At 40.8% G+C, this 19,742-nt stretch overlaps 1 protein-coding gene across 12 annotated transcripts in view; it reads right to left on the bottom strand.

Moving 5' to 3' along the window:
- Positions 1–19,742, bottom strand: part of NEDD4L (NEDD4 like E3 ubiquitin protein ligase) — a 377,526-nt gene that overhangs the window by 32,426 nt on the left and 325,358 nt on the right. For all 12 annotated transcript variants that reach the window (XM_049901832.1, XM_049901830.1, XM_049901833.1 and 9 more), the window contains 3 exons: positions 13,696–13,773; positions 12,206–12,260; positions 6,328–6,386 (listed from right to left, as the gene is read on the bottom strand). In XM_049901832.1, the coding sequence (XP_049757789.1) occupies positions 6,328–6,386; positions 12,206–12,260; positions 13,696–13,773 (192 nt within the window). The remainder of the gene's footprint in view (positions 1–6,327; positions 6,387–12,205; positions 12,261–13,695; positions 13,774–19,742) is intronic.

The raw sequence follows: 19,742 nt of genomic DNA, 5'->3' as shown, positions 1-19,742 counted from the left end.
GTCTTCATGTTATTAGTGTCAGCTGATACTGAGGCGCCCCGGGGGAAGGGCTCTCGCCAACGTGGGCAGAGCGGGGATGCCAGCACATCTGGGGCTCCAGTCCTGATTCTGACACTTGCTGGGACTCTCGGCAACACAATGAGCTTTTCTGAGCTTCTGACAAAGTGGGGATAATAGCATCTGTCCTACCTTCCTGAGGTGACTGCTGAGAGTTTAAATTGGGCGATTATAAAGTTCTTGGAAAAGTACAAAGCGTTACACAAACAGGAGGTAGTATCCAGTAGAGCAGCATGTGTGGACAGCACTTAATAAATGCTTTTAAGGATGATGTTTGTTATATAAAGAGCACTTGGACTTACAGCAATGGTCTGTTGAGCTGCCACAGAAAGGGCCCCTCTCCCTACAGATGCAGACATGATGAAGCAACCTATAACTAATAATTTTAAAGCTGGGGAAAAAGAGAAACTGTAGGTAGTGGATAAGCAGAAGGACTCAATGTGAGAGAAATACGTGGGGCAATGGACTTAGATCCAGTGCTCAGGCTGGGGTTTTAATCCTCCCATGGGGACAGAGAACTTGGCCTATGGTCTCTATGATGTCACAGCCAGAAGAGAGTCCCCTGCTTAATACCTAACATATGAAAGGAGACAAGAAGCTCTACCTACTGGCTCAGGAATGCTGCAAGGAAGCTTACCTTCTGTCCGGGACCATAAGTAAGATAGAAAAAGAAACAGAACTGTAATAAACCCAGACACCAAAGCGGGTGTAATACGAACTGTGGGACTTGAACCCGAGCTGAGGGCTGAACATTAAATACAGGTTAGGACTTATAAAAGCCCCACAGGTAAAAAGTAAAGATGAGCTCATACATGTATGAAAATTATAAACTGGATTAGGCAATAAACTACCATGAAGAAGAGTTGACAGACATGACAAGTTCCCTAGAACCAGAGATAACAGGACAATCTGAAAGAGGCTATAAAGGGCTATTAAAATAAGTATTTAAAACAAATGATTAAAGAGATGAAATAAAGAAAAAATAAAAAAGTAAAGAGCAGGACAGAAAAATCACCACCAAAGAGACCAAGCACATTTATAAACACCAAATGGAATTTTGAGCAATTAAACAAAGTGACAGACACAATGAACTGATAAAGAGATTATAAAAAGCTTAAGAAAGAATTAACTGGAAGAGCTGTGTAACAACCCACAACACAGTAATAAGAGAGAGGTGGAAGATACGCAAGTTAAGAGATAAGGAAGACAGTGAGCAAATATTCCAGCTGCCGACCTTCTGGTTAGCAGCTGAGCTCTTAACCACTGCTCCACCAGGGCTCCCTAAGAATTACAGATCTAGATAATCAGAATAGGAATGATACAGTGTGTGAAGAAATAACAACTGAGAACTTTCCAGAACTGAAGAAAGACATGATTCTTCTACTGAAAAATCATAATGAGTCCAATGCAGAATAAACAAACAGAAATTCACTTACATATGTGATGATAAAATTGCAGAACATCAAAGACACAGAGAAAAAGAGATCTACGCGCAAGGAAACAACAATTAGATTGGCAGCAAGCTTCTCATCATCAGTTATGGAGGCCAGAAGATGTGCAAGAATGTATCTTTTAAGTATTGAGGGAAAAGAACTTCTAACTTCAGCTAAACTGTTAATAAAAATGGAAAAAACAAACTCATTGTTGACCAGTTGATTCCAACTCATAACGACCCTACGGGACACAGCAGGACTGCCCCATTGGATTTCCAAGGTGTAATCTTTACGGAAGCAGACTGCATATCTTTCTCCCAAGAAGCGGCTGGTGGGTTCGAACTGCCGACCTCTAGGTTAGCAGCCAAACGCTTCAACACTGTGCCACCAGGGCGCCTTTATCACTTAATAGAGAGGTTGAATAAGACATTCTGAGTCAAAGACTAAGACAGTTTACCACTATCAGACTACTGTAGAAACTGCTGCTCAGTCACTGGTCTCAAACTTGATTGGACATCAGAATCCCCTGGAGAGTTTGTTAAAACACAGATTGCTGAGCCCACCTGGAGGAATTGCTGATTCAGTAGGTCTGGGTAGAATCCAAAAAACGTGCATTTCAAACAAAATCCCTGATGATACTGAAGCTGCTGGTCTGCAGTGCACATTTTGAGAACCACTGAACTAGTAAGTATATATCATTAAGAAGAAAACCTAACCCATAAAAAAGTGGATGCAAGAACGAAGGGTGGACAAAGAAATTTGTTTACATATAGGTAAAATTAAATATGGATTTCCTTGTTGTTGTTGTAGCCCTAGTGGTACAGTGGTTAAGAGCTCAATCACTCATCAAAAGGTCAGCAGTTCAAATCCACCAGCCGCTCCCTGGAGACCCTATGGGGCAGTTCTACTCTGTTCTATATGGCCACTATGAGTCTGAATCGACTCAACAGCAACAGGTTTGGTTTTTTTATTGGCTGTCGTTAGGTGCTGTTGAGTCGGTTCTGACTCATAGTGACCCCACGTACAACAGAATGAAACACTGCCCCATCCTGCAACATCCTCACAATTATTGCTATGTTTGAGCCCAGTGTTGTAGCCACTGTGTCAATCCATCTCATTGAGGGTCTTCCTCTTTTTCGCTGACCCTCTACTTTACCAAGCATGATGTCCTTTTCCAGGGATTGGTCCTTCCTGATGAGGTATCCCAAGTATGTGAGATGAAATCTCACCATCCTTGTTTCTAAAGAGCACTCTGTCTGTCCTTCTTCCAAGACAGACTTGTTTGTTCTTCGGGCAGTCCACAGTATATGCAATATTCTTCACCAACACCACAATTCAAAGATATCAATTCTTCAGTCTTTCTTAAATCACTGTCCAGCTTTCACATGTACCTGAGGCGAATGAAAATACCATGGCTTGGATCAAGCGCACCTTAGTCCTCAAAGCGACATCTTTTGATTTTGAACACTTTAAAGAGGTCTTTTGCAGCAGATTTGCCTAATGCGATACGTCATTTGATTTCTTGACTGCTGCTTCCGTGGGTGTTAATTGTGGAGCCAAGTAAAATGAAATTCTTGACAACTTCAATATCTTCTCCTTTTATCATGATGTTGCTTATAGTTCCAGTTGTGAGGATTTTTGTTTTCTTTATTTTGAGGTGTAATCCATACTGAAGACTGTTGTCTTTGACCTTTATCAGTAAGTGCTCTAGTGCTCTTCACTTTCAGCAAGCAAGGTTGTGTCATCTGCATATCACAGGTTGTTAACGAGTCTTCCTCCAATCCTGATGCCTCGGTCTTCTTCATACAGTTCAGCTTCTTGGATGATTTTACGCAGCATACAAATTGAATAAGTATGGTGAAAGGACACAACCCTGACACAGACCTTTCCTGATTTTAAATCACGCAGTATTCCCTTAAGTGCACATGATTAATACAGGTGGCTGCCAAACAAAATGTTGAAGGTTTGAGTCCACCTAGAGGAAGAAAGGCCTGGAGATTTACTACTGAAAAATCAGCCTTGAGAACTCTAAGGAACACAGTTCTACTCTGACACACATGAGGTTGTCATGAGTCAAAGTCAACTCAACAGCAACAGGTTAAAATTAAATAAGCATTGGCTGTTGAAGGATAAAGTATTAATAAGTATTTGGCAAATTTAAAGATACCATAGTTTTAAAATTCCACCCAACGCTGACATAGAAGATAGGAGGAGGAAGAATGGCATAAAGCTCCCTGAGTTCCCTATATTATCCAGGAGGAGAGTAGACAGTGATTAAGTTTGACTTTAAGTATGCTGGTTAAAAATTACTATGTGAGCACTAAAGCAATAGAAATAGAAATTGCAACTTCCAAGTAGAGACACAACAAGCAAGTAGAGAAAATAAAAGAGTATACTCTATCAATCTAAATTCACTGCCATGGAGTCAATTCTTACTCATAATGACACCATATCAATTTAATACAAGGCAAGAAAGGAGAAAAAATACTTAATCTTTAAGAGACAGAAAAGATATACTAGGCAAATACTAATAAAAAGAAAGCAAGCGTAATGGTGTAAATCTTAGACAAAACTGACAAACCTACCATCACCATGGAAGATTTTGATACAACTCTCTTGGTTAGACAAAAAAGCCAGAAAAGAGTAAGAATAAGGATGAATTAAACACCACAGGCTTGATCTAATGGACACATAAAAACTTTGTACCCAACAAAGACAGAATATGCATTCTTTTCAAACACAAAAACAACATTTACAAAAAACGACCAAGCCTGCAAGGAATTCTCATATACCCAATAATCAATATTCCACAGACAAACACCTCTCATATCCTCAGAAATTAATAAGCACCTTCCAACTACTTTGAATCAAGGAGAGAAATTATCATGAAAATTACCAAATATTTAGAATTGAACGACAACAAAAGCCGGCTGTCTACCCTCCGTTGGTAGTCAACTGCATACGCTCCCACTGAAAGCGATATCACTAATAATAATAAAAGAGTGATCGAGGGTCTTTTACTAAGGGAAAACAAATAGAGATTTTTCTTGGGGCAAATCTGCCTAGATTTACGACGCTAAACAATTAAAAAAAATAATGACTACCAACATCTGAGTGAAGGGAGATGATCAAGAAAATGACAGAAATATTTGACAGGGTGTCAGAATTAACATGCTCAATCTTCTGTCACTTGGAAACTTTCTGACAGCCTTGTGTTTTGTATTTACCTTGTTTCTAATGATGTAGAAGGAGAAACACTATTCTAACTACCAATTGTGACTGCGAAGGTATCAAACGGGAATCATGCCACGAAGGCAGGTGTTTGTTAAGCTACGTAGAGAAAGAGTAGTTGGCTGGCTGTTCGAACTTAGGTGTTGGGCACTTTGCATAGGACATGGGATCCATGTAGCTGAACAAACCCAACAAATCACTAAAAGGATGTCAGAGGTCAAGGCGTGTTTGCACTGTATTATCTTTTTTCAAATGGACAGAGAGCTTTATAATTCAAAATATGACTTGTACTGAGTCAGATTCAAGTCACTAAATCAATATTTTAAATACACCTACTCGCCTCTTAGCATAGCCCTTATATAATGAACTTTACTTTCTTTTGCTTCTCCAGTCTTATTAAAGAGTTCTCAAATTTGCACTCTTCTGCTGACCCCAGTACATTTCTGTAATTCCAAATTATCTCCCTGCACTTAGATGACCACTGACAAAGGCCAACGGTGCATTTCCTGTGATGTGTGTGGCCCATTCTAAAGACTCATCGGCAGGTTTTCTGCACTGAGTGTCTGCTACTATTCACTTCCTTTTATGAACACACTGTGAAGCAGTATTTTAAGAGGTCATTATACCAAAGGTAGGAGCCCTGGTGGCGCAGTGGTTAAGTGCTCGGCTACAAACTGAAAGGTCAGCAGTTCGAACCTACCAGCCGCTCCACAGGAGAGAAGACCTGGCTTCTGTAAAGGTAATAGCCTAGGAAACCCTATGGGGGCAGTTCTACTCTGTCATATAGGGTTGCTATGAGTCAGAATCGACTCAAAGGCACACAATGACGACAACAACATACCTAAGGCAGGAGTGCCTGGGTGGTGCAAAAGGTTAATGTGCTCGGCTGCTAACCCTAAGTTTGGAAGTTCAAGTCCACCCAGAGGTACCCTGAAAGAAAGGCCTGGTGATCTACCTCCAAAAAACCAGTCACTGAAAACCCTGTGGTTCACAGTTCTACTCTTACACACATGGGTTCGCCATGAGTCAGAGTCAACGCAATGGCAACTGGTTACTGGTTCCACCAAAGGCAGAACTGACTCTTTTTCTACCTAGCCTGTTAATATGAGGGGCTATGAAAAAGTTAGCAGGAAACACAATTAAAGATTCCTAACTCTGCAGCTCCAGAGGCTAGTTACAACCTCACCCAAACTTTTACACATCGGAGAACTGCAAGAGAGTCAGAGAACAGTTTAAATTTGCTAGCATGCATTTACACCTTGGCCTAAAGAAATGACACAACTCTACACATGGAGGGCTTGACTTTGCTTCATGCCAAAAGGAAAGGAGGGAATTTTAAATATACTTTTAACCCACTCTTTGTAAAAGAGAAAAAATGTTTAGTTCTGGTACCATTAGCAAACCATGTTCTTTTTAAATGAAAGCTGAGAAAAGGCATATGCAGCTGTAGCTCCTCTGAAAACCGGGGAGGAAGAGATGGGAGTAATACTAACCTACTCGATCACACCGGTGCTGTGGCAACACGATAAGCAGTAATACATAGGAAGCGCACGCCTGGAAACAACCAAAGTATTATACTGAACAGTAAGCATCTGAGAATACTGACCGGACCAGTAATCGCTGGATTCTGCAGCCTTGGATCTTCCCACTGAGTAATTTTGCTATCTGAAAATTAATAATAATTAAAAAAATTAGTGCATTAGTTCAAATATATTCTATGTATTTCAAAAATGTTTCTGGATTCTTCAAAAGCTGCCCAAGTCCCACTACGTCCCTTGAAGATAATAACTTCAGATTTCGGGGTTAGAAGATAAATGAGCACTCTATGTGGCAAGCACTCTGCGTACTGCTTCGTTAAAAACACTCCATCAAAAACACACAACTAAAGTAAAACCATCTATTCACACTGTTTCTGGCAGGCAGTCTGCCAAAATTTCAGTTATAAACCCCTGTTCTTTCAAGGATTTATAACTTGATCTTGCTTTTCATTTAACTGGAAAAAAATAAAAGACAAAAAGCCTTAGGCCCCGAAGGGTTCTCTCTCTCTCTCATACACACACACTCTTTTCTCATCTCAACTGCTTTTTCTTTGTTTCTGGAGTTAAAAAACTTCTTTTTGATTAAGAATCCTACATTCAACAAATGAATAATTTATTAGATTCGTCACTCATATGCACACCAAAATGAAAGCAATTAAGGCAGTCCAAAGGAAAAAAAAAGAGAATTTGATTACGGCAGAGGAAAATTCCAGAGAAAGGTTTCCTCTTTGGCCAAGTTGGCTAGAGATGGTTTTCTTTCTCCCAAACGAGTCAATGTCAACAAGATGGTTCAGTACTACTTATACTACTGTGGCATACATAGGTGGTAACACAACAATACTTGCCCCGGTTCACCTGGGGTTTGTGACTATGCATAATTAAGAAGGCTTTATGGATTCTCCTGTGTGTGTGTGGAGGGAGAGAGGGGAGGATGGAAAGTGGGCTCACAGGAGAGAAATGGGGAGGGCAGACCGGGGAAGAACCGGTTCTCACTGGAGTTGTAGGAAATCTAAGCTGATAAAATAAATAAAAAGGGAATTTTAAAAATGACAAAAAAGGACGCTGAACCTAGCTTTGCACTGCACTGAGAGGCATGTGGCTTACATATAAGGGCAGACATGCAAACAGACACTCAGCCTCTGACCTGGCAAGAAATGATTTGCTTGAAAAGAATATGGATTCTGTTTAGTCCCTGTATACCCTTCTAAGTGGGCTGATAAGGATAACTAAAGAATTTGGTCTTAATAAACATATTGGGAATTTTAAAATGTTTGGCAGTATTATTATTATAATCAAAGCAGAGGTAAAGTTAAAAAAAAAAAAAGGCTACCAAAGCCCAGGATAGTTCTAGAATCCTTACGGTGTTTTCATAGCAGCAGAAAATCTATGTGAAATGTCTCAACTGTTTTAGCGAGACTTGATGGAAGACAAAAGGCATTTTTGGACTCCTTACCTCAAAACCAGAAGATTTTGGAAAGAAAGAGTTGCCATTTTGATGGAAAACAAGAGAAAATAAAACCTAACAAAGGAAACAGAATACAGCTGACCAAAACCTGTGCCTTCATGTACCAACATGGCCTATAACCATTCTGACTGGATCACATCATCAAAGCAGAAAATAAATCAACTAATGACATATGCGGACTCACAAATCTTCAGACCAGACCTGAACCAGATCTGACCCTTGACTATCTGTACCTGAATTTTGCTTACCAAAAAGTCAAACCCGTTGCCGTCGAGGTGATTCCAACTCATAGCGACCCTATAGGTCAGAGGAGAACTGCCCCATAGAGTTTCCAAAGAGCACCTGATGAATCTGAACTGCTGTAGCACTTAACGACTATGCTATCAGAATTTCTGGATTTCCCATTGACACTTCAAATCCAACTCTGCCAAAATGGAACCTATAACTGTCCAACACCAGAAACTGCTCGTGTAATCCTGTATTCTCATGAACCGTATCATAATCCACCCGCAGTCCAAGTCAGGAACCCAGCCAGCATCCCTGACCCTTCCTAACCGTTCACCTCTGGTGGCTTCCCAACTATCCCCATCTCTCTCTCTGATGAGGCTTCTTTCCAAGCACCCATCTTTTTCCTGAACTATTCTCTAGGCTTCTCTGCCCATAGTCTCACTCACCCCTGTTCAAAACCTCCTCTACAGCTCCGCCAAAAAGATCTTTCTGAAGAACAATGAGACCATTGCCATTCCCTTCTGGAAAATCCCTCAGTAGCTCCCTACTGCTTTCAGAAGGCATCAGAGTTCCCAGACCTGGCAGACACTAAGATTTGACCTGTGTGCCACGCCAGTATCCTCTGCTGCCTTCCCCACTGGGCCAGGCACACTAACCCTTGTCGTGTGACGACACTGCACTTCTCTGAACATGGTATAATCTACACACATTCATACACCTGCACAAGCTTCCCCCAACTAGAATCGCTCTTCACTGGCTAACCTCCACCTGAAAAGTAACTTACTCTGTAAGGCTCCTGCAGCCTCCCTTCCACCCCTGGCACCCAAACATTTCCCAAGGAGCCACAGTCTCTGCCTTTCTGCTTCTACATAACAACTGGTTCACCTCCCTCCTCTGTTACAGCACTTAAACAAAGCCTACTGGTGTTCCCTACTAAAACACAAGCCCTTCCAGAGCAGGCAGAAAATAATAGAATAACCTAAGAGTCTGGGTGGCGCAAGCTGTCTGCGATCAGCTGCTAACCTAAAGACTGGTGGTTCGAACCCACCCAGCAGCTCCCAGGAAGTAAGCCTGGTGAACTGCTTCTGTAAAGATTACAGCCAAGACAACCTTATGGGGCAGTTTTATTCTGTAACACGTGGGTGCACCACGAGTCAGAAGCTGACTTGACAGCAGCTAACAACAACGATTAATTAACTCCGACAACTGCACCGTTGTCTTCATTATTCTGCGTAAACACATGTCCCTGCTTCACTGTAACAGAGGATGACTCTGGGTGAACTCCAAGATGACTGCTCTCCATATAAAATGACACCAGATAGCAAAATGAGATAATGAATCTTACTGAAAAATGGATGTGGGTGAAGGATTTAGAAAGAGAGGTTCCATTAGGAATGTTAGGAAATTCTTAAACATTATCTATCAGGTAATTATTAAACCCATTTTGGCCATTATTAAACCCATAATGTTTGCCAGCTTGACAATGCCTTAAAAAAAAGGTTGGTATTCTGCATATTTCACAGACTGGATTTTGGCAGAAAAGCAAACAAATTAAACTACACCTCACTGATCTGTACCCATTTTACTGTTTTCCATTGAGAAAGCCTTGACAAATTATGGAGAACCAATGGAAATGATGCATTAATACAAGACTGTCACAAACATATTTTTCTTAAGCAGTTTTGGATCATCTCATTTATACTATACCTGGTTAAGTGAACCTTTCTGTATGGTTATGCAAAGGTAAATTTAATCTCCATGTAAATGATCACACATATCACAATGGTATAGCTCAGATCATAAGTCCCTGAGTAATGCAGACAATTAATATGCTTGGCTGTTAAATGAAAAGTTGGCAACTCGAGTCCACCCTGAGGTGCCTCGGAAGAAAGGCCTGGTGACCTACTTCTGAAAAATCAGCCATACGGAGCACAGTTCTACTCTGACACACAGCAGTCAAAACTGACTTGCTGGCAAGTGGTTTTTACAGCTCAGATCAACCAGGCTCTGTCTGTGGTCTATACCACATCATTTAATTCCCAGAGCTAAAAGCAGCTTTTCCAGTACTGTTCTGGACAAGAGCAATGGGGAATGTCTGAGATGAGCATTTGAAGTGGTGGGTGGGCTGATCAGGAGCAGCATATAAGTAGGTATCCAGCAAGTAACTACCCTCTGCCTCTCAGGAGTTGGTAGCTGGGCAAGCCTAGGGCTTCAGGCACTGCAGCTGCTTCTCAGGCAGGTTCTCTCTGCTTTCTGATCATTAACTTCCTGAGACCCTTCACAGTGACCCTCTGTGAACTTAACTGCAGGTGCCATTTATCAAGCACCTAAAACCCATTGCTGTCGAGTGGATTCTGATTCATAGCGACCCTGTAAGACAGAGTAGAATTGCCCCATAGGGCTTCCGAGACTGTAAATCTTTATGGAAGCAGACTGCCACATCATCTTTCTCCCAAAGAGCGGCTGGTGGCTTTGAACCGTCTACCTTTTGGTTAGCAGCCAGGTGCTTAACCAGTGCTCCACCAGGGCTCTTTCATCAAGTACCTATTTATATATACTAGACTTATACTTGCCACTAGGGAAATAGTCTATGATGCTTATTATATCCAATGTACAACCGGCCTTGCCCTGTGCAATAGTGTTTTTCTTGTTTTTTGCTCATTGCAGTGGATTAAGAATAAGGTGACTAAACTTCAGATCACCAACCAGAACAATGTTCCCTGTGTGTGGCGGGCCAAGGCTGTATACCTTGTGTTACTGTTTAAGACCTGCTTTTAAAAAAATAATATTACTTTTTAAAAAATAATCAATATTCATACCTATCTTGAAAAATTGAAATGGAAATGAAAAAAAACCAATGCCAAAACAATGACCAAAAAAACCTGAAAGGGAAACATTTTTTTTTTTTTTTCCAACGGTACAAAGGAGTATGGCCTGTATCCCATTTTAACAACTTTTGTTAAGAGTAGAATTATAAATAACTAGTACATTAAAGGAAAAAGTGGGGTAAGCACATACATTTTAAAGCACGTTCTATGACAGCAACTTCATGCTCATTGTAAAATTCTGGAAAGTAGGTAAATCAATATTTTTACTGACCAAAGACAAAAACTAAGCCTGTGTTGCTTAAAATGGTTGATTTAAACCAAAGGGTAGCCCTCCTGCTAAATATACCTAGGATTTCCATTTTTGTTTTAATTCTAAACTTCTGGGCCTTTCACTTAATTCAATTCTTAACAACCCCTCATACTCCTATGCCAGATGTGAAGGTCTGACTGTGATGCCTTCAGCCCCCATAACATCTGGAAGAGGCAGCCGGGCTATGAGATGGAGACAAGCCCACCCATGTGCAGGCGCCTTGCAGCCAGACTTCTCAACAGTCAGCTTGCCAACGTGCTTTTGTTTAGTAAGAAAATGTGAGGCTATGGAAACCTGACACAGATGTCCTGCTTACGAACCATACTGAAACACAAACCAAACTGCTACCAAACTGCATGCATCGTTTGAACTTCAAGTCTACTTGAAGCCCTCCTCTTTTTGTTAATAAGCTTCTTCAGAAATTTTAAGAGAGAAACAAATATGACCCCCTGAAGGACGTGTTACCTCAAAAAAGTAGAAGGGGGTAAAAAAAAAACCACTAGCTAAAAGCAAATCTTTATTAGTTTAACTTTTAGTTGAAATGAGAAACCACACACTTATCCATAGGTGCTGGGGCAAATGTCTACAGCAAAAATACTACTACGATGTCAAGAAAAAAACTACGTATATATTAGTGTGTTGGGTGCAAGGAAACATGCTATGAATAGAAAATAAGGTCAGAAACGGGCATTTTGCCACAAGACCTTTTAAGGCAGTAAATTGAAAAATATATATATGTTGCTTCAAGCACTGTTCACACATCGATTTGTGTCTAAATCATCTCTTCTAATCTTATTTTCTATTACCACAGTGTATTCATTAAAAGCACAAAAGTCAAGGGATCTTCAACCAAGACTTCTTTTAAATTAAAAATAAATAAATAAATAAAGTTAATAGGTCACAAGATTGGGTGAAAGCTTGATGAGCTCATTGAAGCAAACTGGGTGAATGCACAGTACCGTACGAGGGCACTGATTCCCCGGTATCGCTCTGGCCACATAACACCTGGCTGCCTAGACAAAGAGGAAAGTGACAACGCTTTCACTGCAACGTCTGAAGCACCCTCCACCCCCTTGACCTGCAGTACCTGTGTGTCTATAACAGTGCCTACTTACTGTGATCAATATAAAATGTTCGGCCATCCAAGTGAATTCTTTCTTCCCAACCGGGCTAGTATTATGCAGGTAAGGGAGAGAGAGGGGTGGAGAGAGAGAGGATGAATAAAATGTCAGCTGGCAGTTCTGAAATCAAAGGCAAAAATCTAAAAACTCTAGGATACTTTCCTACTCTTCTCTCCTAGGTACATTTTTTACATTCAGAATAAACTTCATAGGAACATTTCAAATGAACTCTTGACAATGTCTAACAACATTCTATCAGATGTTCCACAGTTTCAGATGCACTTGAGATATTCATTACATGACAAGCAGGGAAACGGGTTGCTATTTCAAAAGCTTCAAAGGGCAGCTTTAGCACACCATGGAAGAGTTGAGTTTGGGGTTGAATAGCTCATTTAAGTGAATAAATCTTTATTGAGTACTAAAGGGAGAGAAAAGGGGGGTTAACACAGAGCTGGTACATAGTTACTTTATGCAAGTTGTTGGACAGTCTAATACTGGTATTTCCTGCTCTGAACTCTTACTTTTCAAACTCAGGAACAAAATAGATTTGGACAATTTTTTCAAGGTAAGGCTACTATATAATCTGAACTACCACCATTTGCTATCTAAACCCAGGAATCCAATAGATTCAGATAACATGGCTTTACTTTCTAAAATCACTGGACTCTATCTGAGCCCAGGAAACACACAGATTTAGACAAGGCTATTTGTAGAACTTCATGAATAAATCTCAAATTCTAACCTTTCTAGTCTCCAATTTTGCCACTTATATCCATCCATACACTAGGCAACAGAAAGATTCTGTAAGGTCACCTATTCTTACAAAGGAACAGCCAAAAAATTCCCAGCATCCTTCTATTTAAAAATAGCCTAAGAGCCCAGAAAAGGCTTTATTTTTTTAACTGGGGATGGGCTGAGGTGGATGCATGGTGAAGATTTCATTCAAAATTCAATTTAGGGTAAATAGCTTAACTCCCACTCAGGCCCCAAAAGAGAACAAGCTGATAATACATACATATTAAAAAATTAGGTTTATAAACAGTCATCAACAAGGGTGGAAAAACTCTTAAAGTATCTGCAGGCTAAATGTCTTATAGAAACCTTCTGTGATGACTTATACCTTTTTTCTCCACTGTTTTAGATATTTTTTGTTCCTACGACTAAATCAGCAATGTGGACAGAACTCAGTGGTTGTGCTTCAAAATAAATGCTTGCTACTTGAATTGCCAACTGTAGAGAAAGTCCCTTGTACATGCTAGTTAGTTACAAGATCTACCATTTGCAAGCAGCTAGCAATTCTGAAACGTCTTTCACCAAGTACTGGGTGTTGCATGAACTGTGTGTATTATTAAAATTCAGCCAAACGCCCAATTCTTTTAAGAAATACAGACCAATGGGACCCAAGAAGCCTGGAGAAAGAGAAGGCCCAAAGAGCCACTCCATCAACACTTGGTGGAAGTTCCGTGTGCCTCCAGTGTACTCACAGGAAGCGGGCCAAGGTCGTTGGGATTTAAAGACGCCTTTGACCGCATATGCACTGGAAACTTCAGGCGTGGATCTTCCTGCAACAAAAATGCAAAAGGCAGATGTTAAGAGGGACCATCTGTGGCTGCGACTGGCTCCTTCTCTTCTGGAGCTGTGAGTTCCAAGGCAACAAGATCCCTGTGCGCGGAGGTGCACGCCTACCTACATGGGGAAGGGGAGAACCCATCTTTCTGCTCTGGACAGGAAGCCTGGCTGACCATCTCCTCAACAAAGATTCTACTCTTTCTTCTGTCCTTGGGGAAATGCAGAGAGTAAGAATCTATCAGTAAAACGTTCATCATTTCCCAATATCATGGGCAGTGAAGGGGAAGAGGGTCCTGGCAGTGATGTTACTATGGAAACCTGGATAGAGGGGGCCAGGGAAGGTGGGGCTCTACTCCACACACACGGGGAGGCAGGACAATGATGTAGAACCTCTCCCTACACGTTCTGAGCTCGTAGTGAGGGCAGCTAACCTAATATGTCAGGAACAGTCACCGATGGGCCCTGTGTGTCTCCACTGCTCTGTTCCATGTTCTCCTGCACTAGGCAGAGAATCTGAACCTGCTGACTTTAAGACATGCGGCTTTTCCAGTCTGCTTTATCATATAAAGTCACATACCCTGTTAGAGAACTTTATCAACATTCTTGATCAAGTTCTGCAGGTTAGATTCTCATTTATGTCACACTTAGGAGTTTGTGAAAGATTTTTATAAAAAAAAAAAATTTTTTTTTTTAAATTGTGCTTTAGGTGAAACTTTACAGAGCAAATTAGTTTCTCATTCAACAATTTATGGACAAATTGTTTTATGATACTGGTTGCAATCCCCACAATGTGTCAACACTGTCCCCTTCCACACCCCAGCTCCCCATTTCCATCCATCCGTTTTTCTTGTCCTTTCCTGCCTTCTTGTCCTTGCTTTTGGGCAGGTGTTGCCCTTTTGGTTTCGTATGCATGACTGAATTAAGAAGCACTCTCCTCACATGTGTTACTGTTGGTTTTACAGACCTGTCTAACCTTTGGCTGAAGGGTGAACTTCAGGAGAAGATTTTTTCTTAAAGGAATGCATTTCATAAGAGACCACAGAGAACCAACAAAAGAGCAATATGTACTCTGACACTGTGGATGCTTTATCATTTACACAGACATAGGATCTTGCAGCAACCCTCTTAGAAGGCTGGGCGCTGGGTTTCTGTTTCTCTGGATGAGGAAACAGTTACAGAAAAACAAGGACTTGTCCAAAGGCTCTGAACCAGAATCCAGGAGCCACTTCTCACTTGCCCAAGTCCAATTAAAATTCGATATAACTTGGAAAACCCGTGTTTTTAAACTCAAAAGGTTAGGAAGTGAACAACAAAACTCAGAATAATACATTGTCTACCAAATAATCTTAAAATAATTAAAAAAAACATTGTAATATAATACATTTGATTAGCTTCAATTAGTTTTAGTAAAACCTTTGCTGGTGTCAAATTACCAAAAGGCTTTCTGCTTCAACATTTTCCCAAGTTGACAGTATAAACTATTAGTATCACTGGATCATAACAAAGTCATAGATTTTTCCAACTGGCAAGATTCAAAATGGTGACAAAAAATAAAATCACCTTTGTTTTCTATTAGTGACAATAAAGATTTAATTGAAGAAGTAAATCACTCTAGCAATTTATGATAAGCATTGACCTTGAAACTTACCAACATATTTCTTAAAGGAAAAGCAAAGGCATAAAATAGGTCCGTTATTAGGAAGGTAGACACATAGACTGCAATTGGAACACATACGGTATACATGGCTATGCTAAGCAGATTGAGAAGGGCCATGAAACTGATAATCTGATGAACATTTGAGATAGGTTAAGCATGGACAAAGGAAAAACTTAAAGCACTGAACTTCATGAAAGTTACTCAGTTAATGTTAACTCTGAGCTCTGGCCAGGCAATACTACAACCACCAGTGGAGCCTCGGGCTTCCACATGGCCACTGACCATACCCAGGTTTAGAGAAAGCCTAGGATTCTATCATATGACAGAAGGCACGTGCTTCTGGATGCTGTATGCAAGGTTGACCATGCCTTGGAATCGCACACAGGCTACTGTGAATGACAGTTAATCATCCCTTTTGGTAAAAATCTAGTGATTTAAAGGAAAAAAAAAAAAAAAAAGCTGAAATTAAAGACAAGTGTTGTGGGGGAAGAGGGGATGGAAGAATGGGCATGAAATATAAAATAAACCCAATTTCACACATCTGCTAAGATGGTCTTGCACAGAAACCCAGAGTGTACAGAATGGGAGAGCCAGAGGCCCTTAGCGGTCATATTATCTTATTCTTCCAAAAATAATTAGAATAATTGCTGTAGCCGCCATTGGCTAAGCTTGGAGGGCCAGGCCTGAGGTCACTACTGACCCCATCCTCCCATTTAGCCCTCCCAGCAACCTGAGGAGGCAGGCGCTCCCAGGTGATGGAGCAGGTGAAGTGACAGCCACGGCCCCGTATTAGTTATGGACAACTGCAGGGGTGATTATAAGCTAGAATACTAATGAGGTCTCAAATGACAGGAATATCAATGATTAAAATATGCAGAACACACTTGATTTTCCCCCCTTTCCTCAGCATAGTAAAAGCACTCTTTCACTATTCATTGCTTTCCTCAATCCAGCTGAAAAAGTGTTTTTAAACAGAATGCAAAGATCAACATCTTGGGGGGGAAGAAAAAAGCATTCCCTAACAAAATAATTTAAAAACATATAAGCTACTGAATACTGACTGCTTCAAAAAACAACTGTTTTTTCTTTGTTCTTTCCATCCTGGAAAAGACCAACAGTCATGTCTGGACTACAATGAGTTTTATTAATTTGGACTTGGCTAGAACACAAGTGTGGAACCAATTCATTAAGATGTAATCTTTCTTCCTATAAAAATAAGCCAATGCTTTGTCCTGGGAAAGATGTGAATAAATTATTACACATAGGCTTTCAGCTGTGCCCTTAGCAGGGGGAATGGACAAGCTAAAGGTCTCCGGACGCTTCCTGTCTGTCATCTGGTGGCCTCTGGCATGCACCCATGGCAGGCCTGGCCAGGTGGGTACAAAGTCAGGCTTACCTGACGCTGCCAGACTGTATTCCAACATGCTGCAGGCATACTGCTTTCATTATTTTTGTGTATGAAAGGCCGTGTTTTATCAATATACTTCAAAGTGTATTTTCCTTTATCAGTGTGTACAGGGAAAGCTTTAGCCTGAATCTTTTTATGCTCTTGGTTTGTGCAAGAACCAACAGCACCCAGGCTGATGAGGAAGGAGTATGATTTTCCTTATCCCCAACCTGCCACACCAGTTTTTTCCCTTTCTCTATTATGATGCTCAAATCTAAGAATAGCTGTGCTGTTCTCTCGCTCTTTCAAAAAGCAAACAACGTGAACCCCTAGACCAACAAAAAGCAGATGCTAAGCTGAAAATTATCTTTACAATTTCTTCAAACGCTCCCCCCCCCCCCCCCAAATCCTTTGTCAAAATAAACTGGCAATCCAGAGTCAGCTTCCGTGAGCGTTTTCTACAGGCCTTTGTTTAGGGGAGAGAAGGCAGCTGTGTCAGCACATCTCAGTTCACTGAAGAAGGGTGATCGCTTGTGGAATTCCCAGTTGTTACCTTAAGGATTTTCAGTAACAGCAGCAGCAGGAATAACAACAACAAAAACATTTTTTAACACGTTAAAAATCTGAATTAGTAAATAGTCAATACTAAGTATCTGGGTAAGAAGGGAGAGGTGGAAACTAAAACTGGGTTTCATTCAGCAACACTGCAAGCAATAAACAAAGCCAGTGCGCTTTAAGATAAAGCCGGCCTGGCTGCAATTACACTGCAGTTGTGGCATGAAAGGCTGTGAAAAGGTTAGGGGATTTGATTACTAAGCTAGTTCACATTACTAAAATCATAGCTTATGTTGGCAAGCCACGGTGGCTCCATACTCTCATCCATCTAGTTGTATAATGTTTACCCCCTATTTCTGTAGCTCCGATTTCTGGCTGAGGATCTGCAATTACAGCAGTAAACAGAAATGGGTATACTGGCAGGCAGGCTCTGGTCCTATGTCACTGAGAAAAAAACACTCAAACCCGGTCCTACGTCACTGAGAAAAAAACACTCAAAGGCCAATCTCTATTACTATGTTCTTCAAAGAGCTGCTGTCATCTCTTCCCCTCATCTTGCCCACAAACCTGTAATGGTATCTTCAGACTCAAAGGTGAGTCAAACAAACCTACAAGTCATAATATGCCTTAGAAGTAGTTACCAATTTACCAAACGAATGTCACCAAATATAAATTCTCTTGGTAAGCGATTTTTCTTAGTCCAAAATAGGAAGAGATTTTAGAATGGGTCTCACTAAGGGTATCTGGAAATGAGCAGTGGTGTTTTTGGGTATCAAAAATGTGATACCACAAAAACTGATTGGGTGGCAATGGCTACTGGCATTCATGGCAAGACAAGGATGTTAAATGTCCCATTACAGAAGGCACGGTCCTGCCCCTGATGCCAAGAATGTTCTCATGGAGACATACGGTACCATGATCCACAGGATTTTAGACAGAAAGCCATCTAGGCCATTCATTCTAATTTTCAAGGGACCGAGTTAACATCAGACCATGGACGAAGTGTCAGAGACAGTCCAGGTCACCGCACCCTTGGCCTAAGAGCTTTCGTTAACACAACACTGCTGTTCTAATCAGCGGCTTTAATTATAATCAACATGGGAATTTAGGCATGTGTTCCCGTTGATCTAAAGACGAAAGAGCTAGGGCCAATGACCATCACCAAATCCAACTAGCTTTCCCATTAACATCAGTTCTAAGCAAGTAAAAAAGATGAGAGGAGGACTGAGTTAAACTCTGTAGCCAAATATTAGATGGAGATACAATGGACAGGAAGAAAAATCAACCTTCTGCAGCTTAAGAACTCAAGAGAAACAATTTTCGTTTAATGAAAAGACTAGAGATTACGAGGTTGAAAAATATCAGTGACTTTTAAAAGAATCATCGGTTACATAAAAAGAACCCAAAGTGATTCAGTTAAAGAAAGGAAGAGCTGACGGAGGGACATACGGATACGCGTATTCACCTCTGACCAGTCTTGCTTGCCCCAGTTAATGCACATGCGGTTCTTTCTCATGAAAGCAAACCTTAGATCAATGGAGACAGCCACCTGCAACCGCACCGTTGTTACACACGACATTCACTGCACAGTTTGGAAGAGGTGTTACCAACTTCCACCTCTCAGCCTTCGTGAGAAAGAACAGTGGGGTATGAAAAATCAATTTTGACAAAACGTTCACAAAAAGAGAGTGATGGAATTTACAACCAAAGTGCAAGCACAAGTCGTTCAGTACATCTCCCAAGTGACAACGAAAGAGGAATGAAGATGGGGCAGACGTGTCAACAACTAACCTGAGAAGAGCAGTATAAGCTCAAGGGACGAACCAAATCAAGGCAGGAAATAATGAAAATGCAAAAAGAAACTGACAAAGAAAAAAATTGTTAAAAAAAAAGACCGTACTTCCTAACAAAATTACAAACATCAGGCGATGTAGTAACATTACAATTTGGCAAAGGACACTGGAGAGCGTTGCACAACATGATTGATGTCGCTGATCTCACTGAATTGTGTATGTGAAAAATGTTGTATTGGCAAATGTGGTTGGGTTGGCAAATATAGTTTCAGAACTATAAACAAAACAAACTATATTTAACAACAACAAACGCACAAGGCCCACTCACAGGAAGTGTAAGAAGGAAGTGACAGATACTTGCAGGGGGAACTGCAGCGTCTGTCATACCCCTCATTGACATTTTTGTAATTAACAAGTAAAATCGTGGAAAATGATTATTAAAATAAAGTTCAAGGAGATTAAAAAAAAAAAATCCTGGCAATATGGAGTACCACTTATTCCCAAATATGGCGACTATGAAGAAAAGGTAGTCCAAGGGGCACCAATACCAGAGACTGCTACCAGCCTGTG

The sequence above is a fragment of the Elephas maximus genome, chromosome 11, assembly GCF_024166365.1.
Source record: "Elephas maximus indicus isolate mEleMax1 chromosome 11, mEleMax1 primary haplotype, whole genome shotgun sequence".
NCBI lineage: Eukaryota > Metazoa > Chordata > Mammalia > Proboscidea > Elephantidae > Elephas > Elephas maximus.
Note: the sequence above shows the minus strand (reverse complement) of the source record. Positions and strands in the feature narration are given on the sequence as shown.